Source organism: Leopardus geoffroyi, chromosome B4 (genome assembly GCF_018350155.1).
Source record: "Leopardus geoffroyi isolate Oge1 chromosome B4, O.geoffroyi_Oge1_pat1.0, whole genome shotgun sequence".
Classification (NCBI taxonomy): domain Eukaryota; kingdom Metazoa; phylum Chordata; class Mammalia; order Carnivora; family Felidae; genus Leopardus; species Leopardus geoffroyi.
In genome coordinates this window covers 29307613-29331162 of record NC_059341.1, presented here as the reverse complement: position 1 = coordinate 29331162, position 23550 = coordinate 29307613, and the positions used below count along the sequence as shown (strand labels likewise).

The 23550-nt window shown below is 35.7% G+C and overlaps 1 protein-coding gene across 4 annotated transcripts in view; it reads left to right on the top strand.

Moving 5' to 3' along the window:
- The window catches only part of EPC1 (enhancer of polycomb homolog 1), a 105416-nt gene that overhangs the window by 7286 nt on the left and 74580 nt on the right, over positions 1–23550 (top strand). For 3 of the 4 annotated variants that reach the window (XM_045466188.1, XM_045466189.1, XM_045466190.1), the window contains one exon: positions 4036–4227. In XM_045466188.1, the coding sequence (XP_045322144.1) occupies positions 4225–4227 (3 nt within the window). In that variant the 5' untranslated portion in view covers positions 4036–4224. Of the gene's footprint in view, positions 1–3939; positions 4228–23550 lie in introns of those variants that run through there. The other variant, XM_045466187.1, reaches the window with a different exon arrangement.

Below are 23550 nucleotides of genomic sequence, written 5' to 3'. Positions count from 1 at the left end.
ATGGGTAACTGAAACTGCCAAAAGCAAAACTGTGGATAAGGGGGACTACTATGGTTTAAAACTGAATTCCAAACCATGTTTTCCTTCACCTCACGTTTTAAGAGGTAAAGGTCTTAAAAACTGCATTACCTAATTGGTTCACAATTTGATTTGTTTAGAGATTCCTATTACTATCAAAGCTCATTCAAGGAATTACACATCATTGCTTTTAAATATTTTCTAAGTCTTGGAATCTAAGAAATCGAACACATTTATTTCTGCCCAAGTGTACATAGCATTTTGGTTCAGTAACAAACAGTAAATTCAAAAAGGATAACTGTTTTTATTACTATTCTATTAGTTAAATTCTAGCTTTATAATAATGCTTTGGCTCATTTGTTTAATGTTTATTTATTTTTGAGAGAGAGACAGAGACAGAGTGTAAGCAGGGAAGGGGCAGAGAGAGAGGGAGACACAGAATCTGAAGCAGGCTCCAGGCTCTGAGCTGTCAGCACAGAGCCCAACGTGGGGTTGAACCATGAGACTATGATCTGAGCTGAAGTCGGACACTTAACCAACTGAACCACCCAGGCACCCCTAGCTCATTTGTTTAAAAAAAAAAAAAAAAAAAAAAAAAAAATGTGTTGGGGCGCCTGGGTGGCGCAGTCGGTTAAGCGTCCGACTTCAGCCAGGTCACGATCTCTCAGTCCGGGAGTTCGAGCCCCGCGTCAGGCTCTGGGCTGATGGCTCAGAGCCTGGAGCCTGTTTCCGATTCTGTGTCTCCCTCTCTCTCTGCCCCTCCCCCGTTAATGCTCTGTCTCTCTCTGTCCCAAAAATAAATAAACGTTGAAAAAAAAAAAATTTAAAAAAAAAAAATGTGTTAATTGAGCTTTGTGCAACTGATAAGAAATATAAGGTTTTTTGTATAAAAATATACCAAAATCAAACTTGAAAAGAAGCAGAAAATGAGGCAAATGGTTGCCTGAATTCTTCCTTTTCATTTTACTGGTAATATGTATGATCTTAGATATTTGTTTCTTATTCATATTTATTTATGAACTGAGTCATGGTCAATGGCTATCGTGATGCAGGCAAAATGTAGATTTTTAAAATATAATACCAAAACACTGTGATGCAGCTGTGTAAATTCACAATTTGCATGGAGTTTAGGTTTTTTCCTCCACTTCACCACAGCTTCTCTGGATCTCATCGTCACTAAAACTTCCAAAATCTCAAATTCCAACCTTCTACTCTCTGGATATAATTCACTTAGATATGGAACTCCTTCCTGTAGCTTACAAACCTCTGCAGAGACTAATTTCTGACCTCATCTGATGTCATTTTCCCTTTCTCTCAATAGGCTGCACAGACATTGGCCTCATTTTACTTCCTGGAATATTTCAAGCTCCATTCTGCCTCAGGGCATTAGCACATGTTGTAACCTCCTTCTGGTCTGCTATTTCTCATGTATTTTTCAAGTTTGGCTCCTTCTCATCCTTTAAGTCTAGTTTCAATGTCACCTTCTTAGAAACAATTTCTTTTAACACCTTATCTGTGTGTTTCCCTCCCTGTTACTAAGACTGCACTCTATGTCTTTAATAGCACTTACAATTTACAATTACATATTTATTTGCTTGCTTTCTTCTCTGTCTCCCCACTAGACTATGAACTCTTTGAAGGAGCTGGTAAACTGTCTCTTGTTCATTAATATATATGTAGCACCAAGCATCACGTCTGGCACATTCCAAGCTCTGAAGAACTATTTGAATAAACAACATGAGAATTATTTATCCTATGTCTTTCAGTAATTTTTTCTAAACATCTCACTCTACATTTTACCTTTGCCCAAGCAAAAGATGTCCAAATCTTGTGTATCATGAATATTGGCTCAAAAACTCTGAAGAAAATTATCCCATAAGAAAATATATAATTAGAAATATTAGAAGATTCTAATTTATAGATGATAAAGTATATACACACATGCACATCTACATATGTATATATGAATGTACATATATAATTATATATGTGGATGTGCATGCATATAAAGGAGTGGTGGAAAGGATGGGAGAGAAAAGAACTGGACTAGGATCGTGCAGAGACAAAAGGACACAGTGAAAACGGCCTCTAGAAAATTTTTTCTATTGGAAAGAAAAGTGCTTAAAAATTACTCAAGAATTTTAGTCTACTCTATTCATTAGATAGCTTTTTAAGGATGTTTTCCTGATTATAATCAAATAAATATCACAGAATTTTACTCTCATCAGGTCACTATTGATGAGATTACAAAATAATCTCTTTACCGCAGTTGTTCATTAAATATATTTGCATCCAAGTCTTTTGTCATCTACTCCAGTTGACAGGAGAGCAGGGACAATAGGCATAGCCCAGAGAAGGGATCTAGTTAGGTTCTATCTAAATTGGCCTAGGACCCATGCCTGTAGGTGTCTGTCTGGCAAAAGCAAATGAATGCATGGTTTACCGTGCATTTACCGTGCATTTACTGGTTTACCGTGGACAGTCCCTGTTTATTCCAATCATCATATAGTTAATAATATGTCCCCTTTCACTCTCAAGTCTCCTGATTAAAATGATGAATTATATAGTCACCTTAGCTATAGCTCCTTAAGAATGTTACCTATTAAATGCCAGGCAGGGAAAGGGATGCCAGACCAACAGGTCTGCACAGGGGGAAAGAGATCCTGAAGAACTAGGCAATTCCTCACCCCTTTTCTTCACCCAGGTCCTTTAAACATTGCTCTATCCTTGGCTCATTAGAAGTTTAGCTGGCGAAGAATTTTGAATGTGTTCAATTAACAAATATGCAGTATTAGACACATTTCGATATTTGCTGGCTTTTTGACTTTACATTTACAATCATCATGTTGCATTCATTTTGTATTAATTTTTTTTTTAAGTCTCAGACTTCATTTTTATTTAAAAGCCCAACTGGAACCACCAAATACCTGACTCAGCTCACAACTAGAGAAAGAGCATCAAATTTCCCAGCCCACTTAATTTGAAAGCTTGCCAAGATAGGTGAAAGACCTTATAAATATGTAAAGCAGGAAGTTCAAATTACAGTCAAGTAAATCTCTAGTGATTGATGTTCTTTTCAAAACAATTAAAAAAAAAAAAACTCATAAAAGCAGCACATTTCTAAGACCCCCTTACCAGAGGTTTCACCAGAGTTCAGACTGGACAATGTACTTTTAGTACTCTATTTATTTTGGATTTTTACCACTTCCTGGAGGCCGGGAGGAGGCACAGTGGGAGGATCCAAAAAAACTCAGTACCACAGCCATTTTGTTTGTAAGGCAGAGTGGTAGAATTCTGTCAGCCAGTAAAGGTTTTTGAAACAGAATTTTTAAGGAGGAAAAAAAAAAGTATGTCTATTGTTTTAAATTTAACCACTAAAATCGTTTTATTTTTATTCTTTGCACAAATGGTAGTTATTGCAGCTAACGAGTTCTATTTTTACAAGGAATTAAATCTCTCTGAGCTACAGGAGTCGTGAATTTTGTTCAAGGAGGACTGCCTTCTTTAGGTACCTATGATGTGAAATCAACAATGTTTTGATGGAAATAGTTTTTTTTTTTTTAATGGCCATATTTGTATCCAAATTACATATCCACGTTTGCGAAGTGATCAACGATTTGCTTAAGAAATGCATTATATTCCGTTAAAACCCCCCATACAGGAAATAAGAGGGTTCCTTAAGACGTTGAAAGGGCATTTTCCTGAGCTTACAGGCAGTCGTGGGTGCTATTGTTTTGCAGTGTCACTTAATAGCGAGCTTAGACTTTTGTCGTTTGGGTGGCTGTGCTTTTAAAAGCCCAGTGTAAAATGGCACACACACTGCATTTTTTTCCGAGCTGCAGGAGGCGGGGGGAGCGGGGGATAGTGCAGACTGTAGGGACACTGCCCTCCTAACCAATCAGAGCACGCCTGCTTGCCATCGCAAAGTTGTTAACCCCAGAGTCTTCTGGCTGCCGCTGCCTCCTCTGCTTTTAATCTTCCGTGGATATTTCTCCGATTTTTTCCAAACGCCCACAGATCCTGGGGGAAGCCACCCTATTCAGCCACTGATCATGGAAAAAAGTATTACTTTTTATTTACCAAATATTTTAAAGATGTTTGAAGATCCATATGCTGCCTGGAGGCTGTTGTTTCTAGGGACACAAGTATCCAGCCTATATTGTTACAATTATTTTTCAAGAACTGGCTTCTTCTTTGCCTACACTAATGGTAAGTTTGTAATTTTTAACATTTATTTCATTAAATCTTTGAATGAGCCACCAGATAAAGAGGATTTTCATTGTGTTTCTTCTAACAAAACCAATCTTTGTATTTTTCTTTAGCTTTGATCTCTGCATATTCCACCTAATCTTGTCTGGTTAATTTTTACTAAAAGAAAGAAAGATAGTTTTTTTGTTTTCATTATTAAAGCTAAATGTTTATAATATAAATTATACTTTAATTACTGTGAACTACAGGAGAACTCAGCTATTTCAAGATGGACTTGTTTTGTGCCAGCAATGTTGGTAATGCCAAATATGTGCATATCCCCTTTATAAAAATTATGTATTACCTAATTTGTCCAGGACTAAATTATCAGCAGGCAAACTATGGATGTAGTTTTTGTTTCTTTCTTTCTTTCTTTCTTTTTTTAACTGGCCTATTGTGGTTTTCTTGATGGATTACTTGGATACAAACTACCGAAAAGCTGCCCTTGGTATAATGAAGGTGGAGATTGACATAACCGGGTTTATATTAAGTTATGGCTGTTACTAAATAGTGGGTCTTTTATTTGCTGATCAGGTCTAAACTTGTATTCCATAATATTAATTCTTTGAGGCTCTTCATTAGATAATCTTTGCAGATCTAGCTTGTTTTTCTCCAAAAAGGTATCTTTGGGAGACATTTTGTAATTTTTGGCATTTTTCTAATTTTTTTTCTTTTTGCACACGGTGGGAGATCTTTTTTGTTTTGCATTGATCTGTGTTGGTGGCGCTGTCGTGCTCCTCAACAATTTATGTCAGTTTCACTAAAAGAAAAAAGGAGGAAAAAAAAAGAGGTGGGGCAAGATTTGATCTATTATCTTATCCCTTTATTTCCTTAAAGAAAGTTCAATTTGGTCAGAGGAATTATTCAGTTGTATGATTGAAATGTTTTTTTTGTGTGTGTGCACTGTGAACTGTGGGTGAGAGCAGACATGTCGTCACAACCAGTCCAGGGAGCATCAGAGACAAGCATGCAGTTTGCAGTTGTGTTTTATCTGATCTGATTATCTCTAGATCAGAATTTTTCAGTAATAAGCTGTTGGTTTACCCTCTCTTCCCTCGGTAACATTTCGCATTTTCTTTATATCACAATACCATACGTATTCATGTCTTTTCAATGTAACAAAACATTTGAGTTTTAGTTCACTCAATGTTGTAAAAGTTTAATTTCGTTTTGAACCTAGGGATTTCTTAAATAACTATTCTAAGTTTCTCCTAGGAATTTTCTACTAGTTTGACATACAATAATGCCTACATTATTATTTTGAAACGATACTTCAATTAGATTTATGTATATTCTTGTTTTGAAAAAAGCAAATATTTTGGAATAACAAAATTTTTTGAGAATATGTACACAACTGCTTCTAACTTTAAAAATACTGGTATTCATGTATCTAAATGTAGGTAAATATTTTTCATCTTTGTTCTTATTGAGAATTATCTGATTAGAGAATATGGGGTTTAGGCCCAAAGCCTCCCAAGAACAAAATGTATACTATGATATGACATAGGTTATACCCGTCTCTGTGGACATTTTAGTTGTTTATGAAGAGTGTAAGTATGTCCTTCATTTACAAAGAAAGTGGGAGGGATCAATAATTGTACCTAAAAACATAATATTTTGCCAAATAAAGTAAAAACAACTGAAATATTACCCTAGACTACCTTACCATATGATTGAATAATTTCTTGAGAGAGTGAAAATTTCTGGACATATTGTCTTTATTCACTTTGAAATATGTAAATGCTCATTTCACTGATCATTAAAATTCTGAAGTAAAAACATGTGTGAAAATGACTAGGAATAGTATTTCTGATTTTTGTGTCCCTATGATTTACCTGTATAGGACTCTTTCCTTGAACTTCACAAATAATTATGTATTATGTCTATATTTTGCTTATACAATGCTACAAAAATTTGAAACTGTCCACTGTAACATTTTATTTCTTCATAAAATGTAAATGCCCCCAGCAAGACTAGTTTTGACATTATAGATTATTTATAGAATGAAATACTGCAGGTGTAAATATATTATCTAACCCTCTGGTTATTCTGGAGAGTTTAGTTCTCTGAAGTTGATCTACTGAATAAAATAGACTTCCCAATATGTTTGTTGCTAAAATATTCTGTTATTCAGCTGGTGATATATTTTATTTTAATTTGTAAAAACTAAAAAGGTTTATATATTGTAGCCCCCCTTTTAAAAACAAACTGATGCTATGAAGTCCATATGTAGCTATGCAATGCTCTTTGTTCTCCTATATCATTGACTATTACATCATTGATTATGAAGTAACCATTATAGTTAAATTTTCACTTTTTAAAATCAACCATATTATATTTATATTAAAGATATTCTTTTATGTATGACTCTTATATCACTATGTAGGTAAGGAGGTTTAAATCTAGGAGGCAAAAGCAATTTATTATTTTATATTATTCTCCATTTTTAAATCCACCTTGTACCTCATTTTAGCTCTGGATTCTATGGACATTAATTCTTTTTTTAATTGACAACATTTTTGTGGGCATTTAGTTCATGAGTTTGGTGTGATTTAGATTAGAATTATTATAAACTATAGTGTTTCTCTCATGAAAAAAAATCTTTATTTATTAAATGAAGTCTAGAGAGAACTCAGTTTTCCATAGTAACAGTTGCCAGATCACGAGCAATGAGAAAACAATTTTTTTTAATCCTGAAATGTCATTTTAGTTAATAATTATACATTTATTTCTTTTTTGCATACCATTTTATCAGAGATAGGAGGAAATAACAAAATTGACTATATTAAAATGGCATATCATATTTTTTACCCTGCTCATCCCTCTCATGGAGGGGAGGGGTCAATGAGTAGTGAAATAGCCAAAAACAGGTTGCAGAAAAAAATGAATAAATGATGCCAAAGACACGGAGAATCTGTGATTCTAAACAATAAACCTCAGAAAAATGAACTTGAAATTATGGAGTTCAGTCAATAACAGAAATAATCTGAAAATTTTATTAAGACTTAATGTAATGAACCAACACAATGTCCTAATTTATTAACTCGTATTCATTAGTATTGCTAAAGTTTGAGGAAATTTTCAGGTTAGCCATACCTATTAGGAAAAGTGAAATAACAAAAGGAAGAGATATTAAGACAACCTAACATAAAATGCTAAAAATATTAGCCAAAACCAATCTAATATTCCTTGAAATGAACTTCTGGAGAAGAAGGAAATATAGCTAAAAATTTAGCTCTTAGAAAACCAAATTCAATACAGGCCTGAAATCGCACATTTCCAGCTCCACCTACTTCTTGTGCATATTGACCTCTGCTGTTTCTTGGACATATTATTACTTTCCATAAGACCATACAGATTCACTACTGTCCTCAGCATTTTTGTGCAAGGAAAGAGAGGGGGAAAGTAACAGACAAAATGGGTATTTGTGGTATAACTTTTTTTTTATCTCTCCAAAAAGATTCTTAAATGGAGAGTCTAAAGAGAAAGTAAAACAAAGAAATTATTTGTTTATGAAAAAGATGAAAGGGTTGTACTTTATACATGATTTGTTCAACATTTTTAAATTTTATTTTATTTTTAATGTTTATTTTTGAGAGAGAGAGAGAGAGAGAGAGAGAGAGAGAGAGAGAGAGCTTGTGGGGGAGGGGCAGAGAGAGAGAAGGAGACACAGAATCCCAAGCAGGCTCCAGGCTCTGAGCTGTCAGCACAGAGCCTGACTCAGGGCTTGAACTCATGAACTGTGCGACCATGACCTGAACTGAAGTCAGACACTTAACTGACTGAGCCACCCAGGCACCCCAATTTGTTCAACATTTATTTTTATTTGGGGACTTATTTGTTCTAGATTTTCCTACATATTATGTGCCAGTGTGCTAAGATGCTGGGTATGATATTAAGAAAAGGCATGCATCCCTGCTCTCATGGAGTTTATAGTCCAAGAAGGTTCAAAGTTCTAATCTAAGGTGTTAGATATTGGTAGGGTGGGAGAGGTCCCATTTGGGAATAAAGGCCAAATAAGATTTCTGGAGTAAAAAAAATTTTTTTTTAATTTAAATATGTTCTTATGGGGATTTAACAAGTATCCTTCTATTGAAGAATCATTATTTGGGCACCAAATATTCACACATTGAGGGGAAAATAGCCCTTAGATTTTAGATACAGCCCAAATAGATGCTATATAAATAGACAGTTAACTAATCCAAATTTCTCTTGCAAAGTTAGAAATAAAACATAAACTTATTTTCTTGAAAAGAAAGATGGAGAAGATCACTCTGGTAGTACGAATTTGGGGTGTGTCCTTGTGAGGTCCATTTAACGAAAACTTTTAAATGTGGTAGAGCCCGATTTTGTACATTTTGTACATTTTATTCACATTGTCATGAAATAAATGTCTGAATTTAATATAAACTGTGAAATGAAGCAGGGAAATACAATTACAGTGTTAAAGGATTATATCAAAATTAAAATATTTATTTTTATTTTAAAATCTGTAATAGTTTTAGTGGTATATATAACAGAAACTTTTTAAATAAAAACAAATATTTTAACCTACAAAAGTAACATAATTACACATTTGGCTAATAGTTAATTAGTTAAGCACATCAGATATGGAGCAGGAAATTAAGACCACTGTTATGGGGCACCTGGGTGGCTCAGTCGGTTAAGCACCTGACTCTTGACTTCGGCTCAGGTCATGATCTTGTGGTTCATGAGACTGAGCCCTACATGGGGCTCTGCAGTGACAGTGTGGAGCCTACTTGGGATTCTCTCCCTCTCTCTCTCTCTGCTCCTCCTCCTCTCTCTCTCTCAAAATAATTAAATAAAATGTAAAAAAAAAAAAAGTTGTTTAGAAAAAGACTGTTGTTATATGCAGATGATATTGAGCAGAAGGCTCTTCATTAAGGATTCTCTATATATGGTTTAAGATGACCTCAAGAATAAAGTAATAAAATTATTTTGCTATAGAGCCAATTAATCCACACTAGCTAGATGTATTATGCCATTTAGTTTGCTTTTGTACTAACATAGAACCTTACTGACAGTGGCATAAAAAATACGGACATTTATTATTTCAACTAAATCATTAACAGGAAGCAAGCCTGTTCTAGGTTTGGTTCAATAGCTTAACAATGTTACCAAGCTCCTTAGCAGTTTACATTTTTTTATATTGCCACAATGTCAGCAATGTCTTTCCTCATAGGCACATTATGACTGCTGCAGCTCCAAGCATCATAGCCTGATATTACAATTTCCAAAGGGAAGAGAGTTTCTCTTAATGCATCTTTTTATAAGGGAAGAAATTCTTTCCCAGAGGCTCACAGCACCATGCTTCTTACAGCTCATTGACTAGGTTTGTAGGATGTGTTCATACCTTACCCAGTCATGATAAAGAGATGAAATTTCTCATGATTGGTTTGGCTAGGCAAGAGCTCTTAGAAGGATGAATACCTTCTCAGTATCCAGTGCTCAATATGGTTAGCTTCTATTTGCTTTGTATCAATTTTAACTGCTTTGTGTGAACTTCTTGAATGATAAAACTTAAATATCTGTTTTCACAGAGACCAGACTGGGCACAAAGGCAGCTAATTAACACACACACACACACACACACACACACACACACACACACACACTGAAAACAAACATTTAATCAGAGCCTACTTTGCTCCAGCTTCTATCTAAATTCTACTTTTTTGTTATATCCTTAAATTCTCACACAAACTTTGGAAATAGGACAATTGTTATACCCATTTTCCAGAAGAAGAACCTGAGGCTTAGAGATTTGGCTCAGGTTACCTAGTAAATGAAAAAGCTGGAGTTTGAACCTGGGAAGTTTGAAATCAGAAGCTGTGTACTTACCTATTCTTCTATACTATCACATTAGACATTTGTAAAATTTATGTTATGTAAATGGACATCTTTTAAAAGCACTATATGATGTCACTGTTTAAATAAATCTAGTAACATTTTCGTTAAAACAGTAATTGGCCACCTAACTTACCAGCTGTGTATATATCTGATTTTTGTACGTTGAGTTTGCTGAAGGCACACTTGTACCACATCTTGTCTCTTCAGGAATATCTCATGAAATTCTGTCAGAAGTTGGGTTTTTATAGGGAAGAAAAAGATCAAAGCCTAGAGATTTCGTGAGGCTTAGTTGAAGTGGATAAATACATCATTCATAGCACTATGTCCCAGTAGAATTTTGGCATCTATTTCACAACTTCCAAGTTCAGTTTTATGTACAGAATGTTTCAGTCTTAGCCACGTTGGGGATGTATGGAAGTTTACCCCCTGGGATATTTTGGGGGGATTCACTGTACTCTAGATCAGTGGATCTCAAACTTTAGTGTGCCTAGAATCACTGAAAACACAGATTGCTAGACCCCACACCTAGGGTTCTTGACTCGATTGGTGGAGGTGGAGCCTGAGAAGCTATATTTTTGGCAACCTCCCAGATGCTGCTGGTGCTGCTGATGCTGTTGGTCCCCAGGGACCACCCTTTGAGACCCTGCTCTAGAGAGTTGGATGGTACCTGCCATGATAAATAGTTTGCCTTTGAAATATGCCAAACTTAAGAGGATGTCATTTAATATTTGGCAAATACATGAATAAACACACATTGAAATATTCAATAGGGTTGTCAAGATAGCCTCACTGAAAGGGTGAGAATTGAGCAATGACCTAAAGGGAGGAGTCTTCTTATGCCTCAGCATGAATATCACATTTCAGATTTATTTGCCAACAAATCATATATGTGTGTATTTTTAACCTTTTTTAAGTAGCAATCTACAGTTTACAAATTATTTTTAAAAGTAGGTAAAAATAGAATTTAGTTGTGCTCAATAGCAACTTACATCTGAGAAAGACTTCTATATCCATGGCATTTTTCTGTTTTTTTCTCAAGATTTTATCCCACCAGCCATTAATGCCCCACATTCATTAATAGGACATGGTTTCGATGAGACTGAGAAAGAGGCTGCCATGCCAATGACCTATATTTAGCTTTGAAACTCAGGCTGCTGCCCCAATCCACTGGAAACTCTCCAACCTCCAAGACAAAGGTCACAACCTCTAGTTGAAAAACACTATCACATGCCAAGGAGCAAAGAGGACCTTTGCAAAGAGTTTAATTGCTCCAGTGTTTTGACACTTAAGAAATTTTTATTTCTGAAGGCCTTTGCTCGTTTTTCATTAAAATAGAAAGTCCAAGAAACAAACTGCCAACATAAATGAGTAAAAGGCAGATTCAGTGTCCTTAACATTCCCAGAAGCCGATGTAAACTTTGAGCTATCCTTTCAAACCACTAGAGGCTTCATCAGGGAGCTAATGTGAAGTACCCTGAAGAGACAAGAGTAGTAAGGGTGGACTGGTGTGGTCCACTATCAAAAAAGAGTCATTCAGCATCCATATGATGATAAACTTAGAGCATTTTAAATGGTCTGAACCTGACAAACTGTGCTGTCCAACACAGTAGTCAAGAGCCTCCTGTAACTATGTAAGTTTAAATTAGAATTAAAATTAAAAATTTGGTAGCTACACCTGGCTGGTGGCTACCATATTGAGCAACAGATTCATGGAACATTTCTATCTTAGTCTGTTCAGGCTGCTATTACAATACCATAGCATGGGTAGGTTATAAACAAGCAAACAAAAACATTCATTGCTCATAGCTACAGAGTCTGGAAGTCCAAGATCAAGGTGCTGGCTGATTCAAGTGTCCAGTGAGGGTCATAATGTCCTGGTCCATAGATGGCTGTCTTTTTGCCTTCTGTGTCCTCACGCAGCAGAAGAGGTAAGGGAGCTCTTTGGGGTTTGTTTTACACTGCACAAATCCAATTCATGACATTTCTACCCTCATGACCGAATCACCTCCCAAAGACCCCACTTCCAAACACCATCACATCAGGATTTAGTATTTCAATATATGAATTTGGGGGGACATAAGCATTCAATCTATAGCAGTTTCCACGATTGCAGAAAATTCCGTTGGACAGCACTGGTTCTTCAGACTATGGCAGGCTCACACTGTTGCACCAGAGCTTCTCAACTCCTCCTGTAGTTAGAATCATCCAGAATCTTAAAAACAAAATGCCTGCACCACATCCCCAGAGATTCTAGTTGGTCTAAGATCAGATCTAGGCATAAGCATTTTCCAAAAGTGACTCACAGGATTCTGATACACAGCTGGGGTTGAGAATTGCTAAGTTACTCACTCTACTGAAGTAAGCCCTAAACCAAAAATTTAAGAGGTTAGTAGATTTAGAACTGCTACATCTCATCTTAATATTTCAAAAGCTACAATCCATCTCCTATAAAGTGAGGAAGGTTCAAACCAAATTAAAGAATAACTGGACAGTCAGGCCAATTCTGTGGGATAAAGCATTGACTGCCTAATGAACACAACATCAGCTGGAAGAAAAACGGCCCAATAGCCACTGTTAGTCTTGCATAATAAAAAACTATTCTGAAATTAATTTGAGTTTTTAAAAAATAATGTGAAGTTTATTAAAGTTAATATCCAAGGAAGCTCTTCCTTATGTTTTAAATTTAATTTACAAATCTTATCATATTTATAAATCTTGCAAGTTTTAGAAATCATGGTCCTTTAAATTTTGGTCTTATTTACAGTATTACTTAAATGCTTTCCAACTCTTTATTCCCCTTTATACTGCACTTATAAACTTACTGCATAAACATTTTCAAGAAGTTAAGAAAGTCTTACATATCTAATAAATTTAACTTCTAAGTATGGTGACTAAGTTCTCTTTAATGTTTCAACACACATATAACTTTGTAGGAATTATACTTAAAAGTCTAATAGGCTGAGCTCTTACAAAACACTTTTGTACTTATTCGACATCTTTCTGGAGTTGAAAGAGTCTTACCTACTAAGAATGTCTTACCTACTAAGAATATTTTAACCCCAGAAAGAATTGGAATGAGTCTAACAAACCAATTATGTCCTACCAAAAAATTTTGGAGTAATGCCTTCCCAAGTGAAAATTTTTATCTGCCTTCTCAGCTTATTGTGGTGTCTAGATGAGAAGAGGTTTTGGCTGCAGCACACTGTATCTGTGTCTGAGACACTAATGTAATATGCTGAGCCTTATTTATATTCATTGTGTCAAAAAAAGTAAAATTATTTGCTCAAGATATTGAGTCATACCTTTCTGGACCTTTTTCCAAGTCAGGTTAGGATCTTTGATACACACACACACAAGTGGCTACAACAATGAACAAATATTTATAGGTTATGCATTTCTTAATCCTTTAGAATATATCCTTTAGATATAAAGGGTTTTATCTAAAGGTTTTATTTATATTTATATCTAAATCTAGACACCTTTGAACTTGGCAGAATCCTTCACATACTGTAGTATAGGACAATCAACTCTTGGATATACTAAGAGTTACTTAATTGACACAATCTCTTGCATGGCTTTGTCTGAATATATGATCACGATTTCCAAGCATATTCTACTGACAAGGTTGTTTTTTTTTTTTTAACCCTCACAAGAGCTGACAAGAGGCTTCTTCATACACATTTCTATTGAAGACATATGAGAACAATTTAAGTGCACAGCTTTTCCTGATCTGTTTGAGTCCTAGCTCTGCCCTTGACTACATGTATAACCTTGGGCCAGTTACTTAATTGTGCAGACCCTCAGTTTCTTCTTCTATGAAACAAGATAATATCACCTACCTCACCTGGTTTTGTGAGACTACAATGAGGGAAAGCACTTAAAGCACCAGGTATAGCACCTGACATGTCTAAGCACTCAGTATATGCTCTAAGTTCATTTTTTCATAGACCCCCCCCCTTGATGTCAGTGATCAAAATAGGCTTTGTGCAGTGTGTTGGGAATTAAAAAGATAACCCCATTCAGGTGTATGGATATCGCAGTATTAGGGAGGCTCTCATTATCCTCCGCAGCTACTCTTAAAAGTCAGTAAATCCCAGTAAAATGTCAGTAAAGTCAGAGATCCTTTTCAATGTAATGATTAAGGTTCCTTTGTTACCTGCGTTTTGTTCACTAAATATATCTCAATAAATTTATTGAGTTTCTACTGTATTAAAAACAACAGCAACAACATTGTGCTGAGCCTTAGAGGATTAGGGAGAAGAGAAAAGCCAATGAGAATTGGGGTAGACTTCACGGAGAAAGATACTTTTGACTAGGGCCTTGAAAGACAGTAGGCTTTAACATGTAGAAACTGAGAAAAGACATTCCAGGTAAAGAAAGCCATGTGAGCACAGGCAAGGAGGAGAGAATACACATGGCATTTGGAGATGCCAGCTAGAAGTCCAGTGTAGGTACAAAGTAAGCTATAATTTGGGGGGGGGGGGTGCAGAAACTGGGAGAAATGGACCTGTGATGGTAGCTTGGAGCCATCACAAGGAGGATTCGGAATCCCAAGCTAGGGAATCTGGATGTCCGTTATTGCTAATAGAATACCAATTCAAGTGTTTGTAATTAGCCAAAAAATGGTGATGGGATAAATAGGAGGAAACTGCTTCTTTCTTACATCACTGTTTGCCTATTAGCCTGAGTAGAAGAAAACTTCAATGGTCTAGATCTCTGGCCAGGTAAGTTTTGATGGGGGGAATGAAGAGGAATAGAAAAGGTTGAAAAATGTGGGACAGTTTTCAGTAAGTGTGGACACTGGGCAGCAGGGGGCAGCATGAGGGCACTGAAAAGTTAAAAGAATGTGTAGGGCATTTGCTTCTGTAATATTTCTTGGCAATTATGAATTTGCATCTATAAGGCTACTTATATTAATAATAACTTAGTGTTCTTTTCCCAGAAATGAATAAATAAAAAGAGAAAAGAAGAAAAGTAACAGGCTGGCTGGTGGCAGAATAACATCACTGTTTATTTAAGAGCATAGAAATAAACAGTTGTCTATATATTATTTCCTTTCAGAGTTCATATAGATTTGAAAATGTCTAAATTTCAATTTGAAAGCAATTGGTTTTCGTTTGAAAAGCCTTTATGACTCTTAACTATTTTGCATTTTTTCAAAGTACCCTTGTTCAGCTACACTGTGTCTAAAGGAACTAGTAAAAAAAAAAAAAAGAGAAAACACCTGAAAATAAAATTTTAGTTAAATAATGAATACGAATTTTAATATACATTCTATTTTACACATAAATATATGGAATTTTAAGTTTTGGCCTTTTATGACTATGATATTTTGGTACTTTCAAATGGAATTTTTCTTTCTATATAAAATTTGAGACTATCCTAAATTTCATATTTTTCTGGTGAAATTCACCTTTTTACTAACCTTTTTAGAAGTTTGGATGGTTCGTGATAGGAAGAATAGAAAATTAGAAGTTTCCCTTTAGATTTTTTTTTTTTTTTTTTAGCTCTGGAATTTACCATTGTGAATGCTCTGTTACACCCACCAGAAAATCTCTCTCTCTTCCGTTGTATGAGGAACATGGTATAATACTGTTCATATACCACACACTTACAGAGAAACTTTCTTTGTTCCTTCAAGATTCTCTCAGTGCCCATCACACATGTTTAGGAGGCTGTGATCTCTGCATGGATTGCCCTTCATGTCCTGCTTTTTATTGCCTCATTTCACCTTTATGTATGCTTCTTTCCTTGTATTAACATAATACATTATACTTGTCACTTGAAGAAAATTAAAAAAAATTTTTTTAATGTCTATTTGTTTTTTTTTGGGGGGGGGGGAGGGACAGACAGAGAGGGAGACACAGAATGTGAAGCAGGCTCCAGGCTCAGCTGTCAGCATAGAGCCTGATGCGGGGCTCAAACTCACGAACCGGGGCTGAAGTCTAATGCCCAACCGACTGAGCCACCAAGGCACAATAAAATTTTTTTTAATGTTTATTTATTTTTGAGAGAAAGAGAGAGAGAGACAGAGCATGAGCGGGGGATGGGAAAAGAGAGGGAGACACAGAATCCAAAGCAGGCTCCAGGCTCTGAGCTGTCAGCACAGAGCAGTGGGATCATGACCTGAGCCGAAGTTGGACGCTTAATCAACTGAGCCACTCTGGCACTCCTATACTTGTCACTTTAAATGGCCACATAAACTGGGGGCTGACTATTCCATAATTGTTGAATATTGATTTCCACCTTCATTAAGGAAAATTTGAAATGATGAATAAATGTTTGGTTCTTAAATAACATGAAAGGAGATAAAAACAAATAGCTCCATAAGTTTATGAACCATTTTCTGTATATTTCATTTCAATCATTTGTAAATTTAAAAATATAAAAATAAAAAATTTTTAACATTACCTTTCAAACTAGGATACACCAGTATGTACACACAGGACATACCTTGTTTGTTTTTACAGGAACTAAGTCCATTAAAGGAAATAACATCTTTTTCTTTTGTATCTCCCATGGTTCATAATACAATATTTGCACGGAGGCAGGGGCCAATAATTAAAACATTAGGAAAATTTATTAAAGTGTATGAAATAATCTAGTTTTTTGATGTAAAGATTTAAATGTACTCTTTATACTTCTTAAATTGTTAAACTGGTTAAATTGTTACTATTATTGTTCTGGTTGTTTCTATTTGGTATTTTTCTTAGTGCCAGGATAATAGCATTGGGTTATTTTCTTGATTTATTACATAGAAATTCCCTGTACTTTTCCAGTTAGAATATCAGACTAATTGCAGCTCTATTACTAGATTTAATTATTTGGATCATTTCTGCTTCAGCTTTTATTTTGAACCTTGTCTCTTTCTTTAGATAATAATTCTCAATCCTTATTTTCCAGTTTTAATGATATCTTTATAAGCTACATGGATTTCTCAGATCACGTTTGACCATAGTTCTGGCAAAGCTACTTCTACTAAGCATCCTTTTGCTTAAGCATTGAGTGTTACTAATTACCAACTAGCAGAGCATTACATCTTTGACTCACTCAGTGAAATCACTCGCCCTCTAGGCATAGCTTTCACTTTATTTGCTCTTACACTCTTCGTAAGGGTTTTCTATACTATGTAAACATATGGCCAAGAAATACGAAAGGCATAATTACTATGAAAATCATATATCTCAATTTTAATTATCTTTTCTTAGACTTTTACATTTAAAAAATTTCACATATCCTCATTTTTTTCCTACCAACTATAGAAAAGGCAAGATGTTCATACAGTTTGACAGTCGGAAAGTTGGGAGGGATCAAGTCTTAGTGCTTTTTTTCAAAGTCCATTTTTTTCAAATGGCCCAAGGACATTAAGATCAAGATTACACAGCTAATTGGTGTTAAGAAGCAGGATTAGAACCTACATCTTGTAATATAAAATGTTCGTGAATAACTATTTAATACAGATGAGATAGCCAAGCATGCGTTATTTTTTAATTCATTGATGACTCAACTATAAAATGTAACATGGCTTAAAAACCTTTTTTTTCTTTCTAAAAATAGTCTTAAAAACCCACATAACAGAGGCACTGCTATTATTATAAAGTTAGATTCTTGGGTGGCTTGGTCGGTTAAGCATCCGACTTTGGCTCAGGTCATGATCTCGCGGTCCGTGAGTTCGAGCCCCGCGTCGGGCTCTGTGCTGACAGCTCAGAGCCTGGAGCCTGTTTCAGATTCTGAGTCTCCCTCTCTCTCTGACCCTCCCCGTTCATGCTCTGTCTCTCTCTGTCTCAAAAATAAATAAACGTTAAAAAAATTTAAAGTTAGATTCTTTTCTCTATACTTAAAATTGTTTTGTTTTTTATTCCCACTGAGAATTGAGAAAACAGAATTTTAAGAAAGACCATTAGACAGAATGTAGTTCAAAATTACTCCTGAAGAACCGTTAATTTTCAAGTAGACCATGAAAGTGTATTTGAAGAAGCACAGATTCTGGAACAACCCAAGAAAATAAAGACAGAGAGTTCTGCTAAGATGGAAGAACAGAACACACACAGTAGTGTCTGCTACAAACCTGATATAAGGGTGTGTGTGTGTGTGTGTGTGTGTGTGTGTGTGTGTGTGTGCGTGCGCTAGCATTTTTGTGACTAGAAGGACAAAAGATAGGGTTTAAAAAATTGGGGGAGAAGGAACGCTTTTTTATTCAGATAACATTTCCTTCTTTTTAAGGTTTGGGCTTTGAGTATTTCTGTTTGAAGAAAATAAGGACCAAACAGCTAGTGTATACCCCGTTTAGTATTTATATTAAAATGAAGGTAATTAGGACCTGGTTCAGCCTACTCCAGGGCAACCAACTTTCCAACCTATACTGGAAACTATTCCTTATCTGTTTTTAAGAAAAATGCTCAGCTTTTTTGGTGAAATAGTATTGTCTAATAATTCTTATTGGAATCTTACTATAATAACAGGCACAGAAACTATATTGTAAAATTTTGTAGGTATTAAATGAGATAGTGCAGGGGAACCTGGGTGGCTCAGTCACTTGGGCATCTGGCTTCAGCTCAGTTCATGATCTCATGGTTTGGAGTTTGAGCTCCACGTCAGGCTCTGTGCTGACATTTTTTTTACAAATTAAAAAAAAAAAATTTTAATAAGAGAATGCATGTAAAGCAGCCAGCCACAGTAAGAACTCAGTAAATTTGATTACGTGGTTTCTATACCAAACAATATTTGGAGGCATGAACTATGTCCATGTTACAGAGGAGAAAATTGCAACTCAAAGAAGTAATAATTTAAGTTTACAGAGCTAGGAAAAAGCAGAGTTGAGAATCAAACCCAAATCACCTCTGATTCTGGCGTTAGTATTTTAACCACTACATATTAGCCATTTGTTTTATTGGTGTATCATCTGCTGGAAACCTTAAATGCTGCTTTTTAAATGGGGGAAATTGGGCTGCCTGGGTGGCTTAGTCAGTTAAGCCTCTGACTTCAGCTCAGGTCATGGTCTCACAGCTCATGAGTTTGAGCCCCACGTTGGACTCTGTGCTGACAGCTCAGAGCCAGGAGACTGCTTTGGATTCTGTGTCTCCCTCTCTCTCTGCCCGTCTCCTGCTTGTGCTCTGTCTCTCTCTTTCTGTCTCTCTCTCTCTCTCTCTCAAAAATAAACAAATATTTAAAAAAATGCTTTTAAATTAAAAATAATAAAATGTGGGAAATTAGTGAGCAGAGAAAATTCAGAGAAAAACATTTTTATTATTTTTCTGTTCTAAATGGAGTGATGATGAGAAAGAGGAATTTTCGAGAAAAATATATTAAAATGATAAAAATTTATAATTGTAAGAATTAGAATACAGGTACATTTCTTAGAATAATTCAAACTTATGATAGGTTTTAAGGGGCAAAAAAAGATTATTGAAAAATAAATGAAATGGGTGAATTTGGTATTGTGTTCAAGATTTTCCATTTAAGGAAATGTCCAAAGCCCCCTCAGTCTGCCAACAATCTTCTGTGATCAACTGCATGATTTGGACAGGTCATGGATTTTCTGTTCCAATATGCTATTTTGGGGCAAGGGTATGTGTATGCCCTTCCTAACCACTACAGTGAAATTGAAATAATAAATTCTTCCTTATATTTGTTTAGTACTTTGTAGCTGTCAAAAATTTTTCACTACATTACCTCATTTGTTCTTCATAATGGCCTAAAAGAGAGGAAAACAAGTATTCTTTAAACTAAGTATATGAGATACTTAAGGCTTAGAAACTAAATCATTTCTATGGGATCATACTGCTGGGAACTGGTAGATACTAGATTAGCATCCAGAGCTTTAAACATGGATGCCAGTATTCCTTTTAGCACATGATGCCTGGACTTACTTACTGTACCATGTTGCTACTCGGAGTCCAAAATGTTACTTATCCTATGACTGTTTTTACACAAAGCACTCAGCCTAAGGGAAACAGTAGCAGCTTGTACAGAGAGGCTCTGACCCCATGGGGAGCTTGCTTGACCAGATTTGGAGATTGAGTAGTCACTGAGTTCAATGAGTCATTTGTCAGTGGGGGGGAAAGGTGCACCAGAGCTCCTTGTAGATTTAAACCTAGGAATGATACAAAGTTACTAAAGGGAAACAAAACAAAAAATCTAATTTTTTTGATGTTTTATTCTTGAGAGAGAGAGAGACAAAGACAGAGACAAAGCACGAGTGGGGGAGGGGCAGAGCAAGAGAGGGACACAGAATCCGAAGCAGGCTCCAGGCTCTGAGCTCTCAGCGCAGAGCCCAACGTGGGGTGGTTGGAAGTCACAAGCGGTGATATCATGACCTGAGCCAAAGTCTGACGCTTTACGGACTGAGCCATCCAGGCACCCCAAAACAAAAAAAAAATCTAGAAGATGAATGTAATGTTTTATCTAAATTAGTTGTGTGTGTGTGTGTGTGTGTGTGTGTGTGTGTGTGTGTGTGTATCTTGGACTTTGGTTTCACGTGAGGACTTTTTTAGCTTGGTTTTGTTTTGTGTCCTTAGGTAAGAATTTTGAAAGTCTTTACAATTCATGTTGTTTTTTACTGTATATATAGAAAAAAAAAGCTCTGAAAAATAAAATGATCTATGGGATAAAATAGAATTAAAATGTCCTTTAAAAATCGCTCATGTTTATTGAGCATTACTTTTGTGTCAGGTTCCTGATAAACTCTTTGCATTAATGATTCTATTGAATCAATGTATCGACCTACATGGTAGATTCTGTTGATTACTATTTCACTGATGGAGAAACTGCAGCTCCAAGAGTTTTAAGTTAGAATAGAAATCTCTGAATCAAAGTGGTTCACCATGTTCTTTTTAATAGAGAAACTTTTAGACAGAAACATAGCTAAATATTTTGGTTTATTTGGTATTAAATACCCAATATATTGTCAAAGTATAGCAATCTGCTAAATTCTGTGTCAGAATTCTGTTCATTTTTATACTTAAATGTCTTATTTTACACTGGTTTTAGCAGGATAAAAATCTTAACTGATAATAAGGATAATACTTTACATTTATAAGATCGTTATGCTTTTTTCAAAGTTCGCATGTCAGACTTCTCAAGTAATTAAAGGAATAACTTGATCAGAAAAAAACTTTTATTTCCTTGAATTACCTAGATTAGAATTTCCCAAAGTGTGTGTTTATAGAACTAAAGGTAATAATTGATAGTACATAGTAAGGGGTTGCATGGTCAGATAAATTTGGAAAATACTGTAATAAGCATTTGTAAAAGATTTCTTTTCTGCAGTTGTCCTGATCCTTTGCCTTATGAGCCTATACATTTTTTAAAAAAATATATAATAGTATTTTTCTAACTTACTGCTTTTTTCTTAATGTTTATTTATTTTGATGGGGGTACACAGAGAGAGAAGGAGAGAGAGAGAATCCCAAGCAGACTGTAGGCTGTCAGTGCAGAGCCCAATGCAGGGCTCAAACTCATGAACCACGAGATCATGACCTGAGCTGAAATCAGGAGTCGGACAGTTAACTGAGCCACCCAGGTGCTACATATGTGCTACCACAGTGTACCTGTGTTTAATTTTTGGCTTATGAGTCTAGTGTTTGGGAAACTTAATTCAGAAGAAATCTTAAGATCTGGATATGACTTATGTCCTTATTAGTAACTCATTTAAGCAAATTGGGTTGGTTTTTTGTTTACTAGTTTCTGCAACTTTAAAGATGGAAGATAAGTTTTACTTCCTCCTGTAACTAGGATTTTGTAAAGACTTGTGAAATAATGGAATGTATTCTCTTTTAATGTCTAATGTGGGAGGTGCCGATGATGTTAGCCACGCTGTGTCCCTGGCTCTGTCCTGAAGCTAGGCTGATTTTTGGCCTTGAGGTGCTCTCACTCCTGTGGGCAAGTAACAAGAAAACTATCACAGAAAAAGTATTGGGAAATCACTTCAAAATTTTACTTGGCTTTGGCTTGCCTGGTAAATGATTAATTAACATGCTTCAGGCACCACTCAGCCTATGACTCCTCCAGTTGACATCTCAACTCACCAGAGTATATTTTCCGCCCACAGTGTCCTATAGAAATCTTGCTGGCTATGATCTCCAGTGACGGCCTCATTCTTTTTGGTCTTCCTCATTAATCTTCTTGGTCCTCCTTGAAACATTTACCTCACCCAGCTTCTCTCTGTGCTTCTCCCAGCCTCTTGTCTCTCCTTCTCTGTTCTTTTCCTGGCTCTTGTCCCTTTGCTGTCTCCTCGATGTTCCTATCTCTCCGGTTCTGTTCTCCATGCCCTTCTCCTCCTCCATGAATCATTCTTCACACCTATAATCTCAGTCCTTGCGGTTGAAATCGTCACTTTCCCTTCCCTACTCCGGAAGAGAGGAGAAACTGGATTTAGAGTATTTATCTAACTAATCGGCACAACAGTTGCTCAACGTATCATAAAGAATACAGTGAAAGTAAAACTTTAATTTCACTAATACTAACTTATTAGATGATAGAGAAGATAATTCTGTGCCCCACGTTTCAAAAGCAAAATGATTTCCTGCCTTGAGTCATAAAAGCAATAATAGCAACTCAAAAAGTCTCTCTCTCTTGAAAGCCCCTCTTCCCAATCTTTTTTGTTTTTTGTCTACCGCCCACTAATAAATTTGATATAAACCTTCCAATATGAATTTCTACTTCATGAACAGTTTTTTTCTCTTTTCTCCAAGTTTCATTTCTTCACCCTATGTACCATTTATACCATACTGATTTGTTTATGTTGCTTAGTAAAACTAAAGCTCAACTATAGGATGTTTTATGTGCTCAGACTGTAAGACACCTAAAAGGTTACTACATTCCCTTTCCCTCCCTCCCTTTTCCTCCTCCTCCCCCGGCCCGCTCCTCTCTTCTCTCCTAACTTGCTCATTTTTATGTCTTTGCTCCTTACAACCTTGGACTAACACCTGGGCTGTACACAGTAGTCTGTCAGTAAGTTCCACTCACTGCATTAAATGAGTTAACACTAATTTAACAAAATTCAGTTTAGATAAATACTACCAAATATGATATATATGTTTTAGTTCTTCAATTTCCTTGTTTTCTAAGGCGGACTTTTATTCTTCTGGCAAATTAATTGTTGGAACGTGTGACATTCCTCTAAAGTACTAAATTGTTATTCAAGTTTCAAATGATTTCCTGTTTATAACTCCCACTTATGCATCCAACTGCATCCAGTAGTCTAGTGTTATCCTCACTAAAATAATGCCACAGAAGTCTCATCAACTGCCTACTAGGACTGGGGAAGAAAAGCTCAGATCATGTGTTGGACCTGGGAATTAAGGAAGCCCAGTCCTCAAAATGGTTAAACTTACCTAATCACCTTTTTTCTTTCCAGAGAAAATTTAGACCATTTTGGCAAAATCCTTGCTGGGTTCATAATAGATTTTCTAC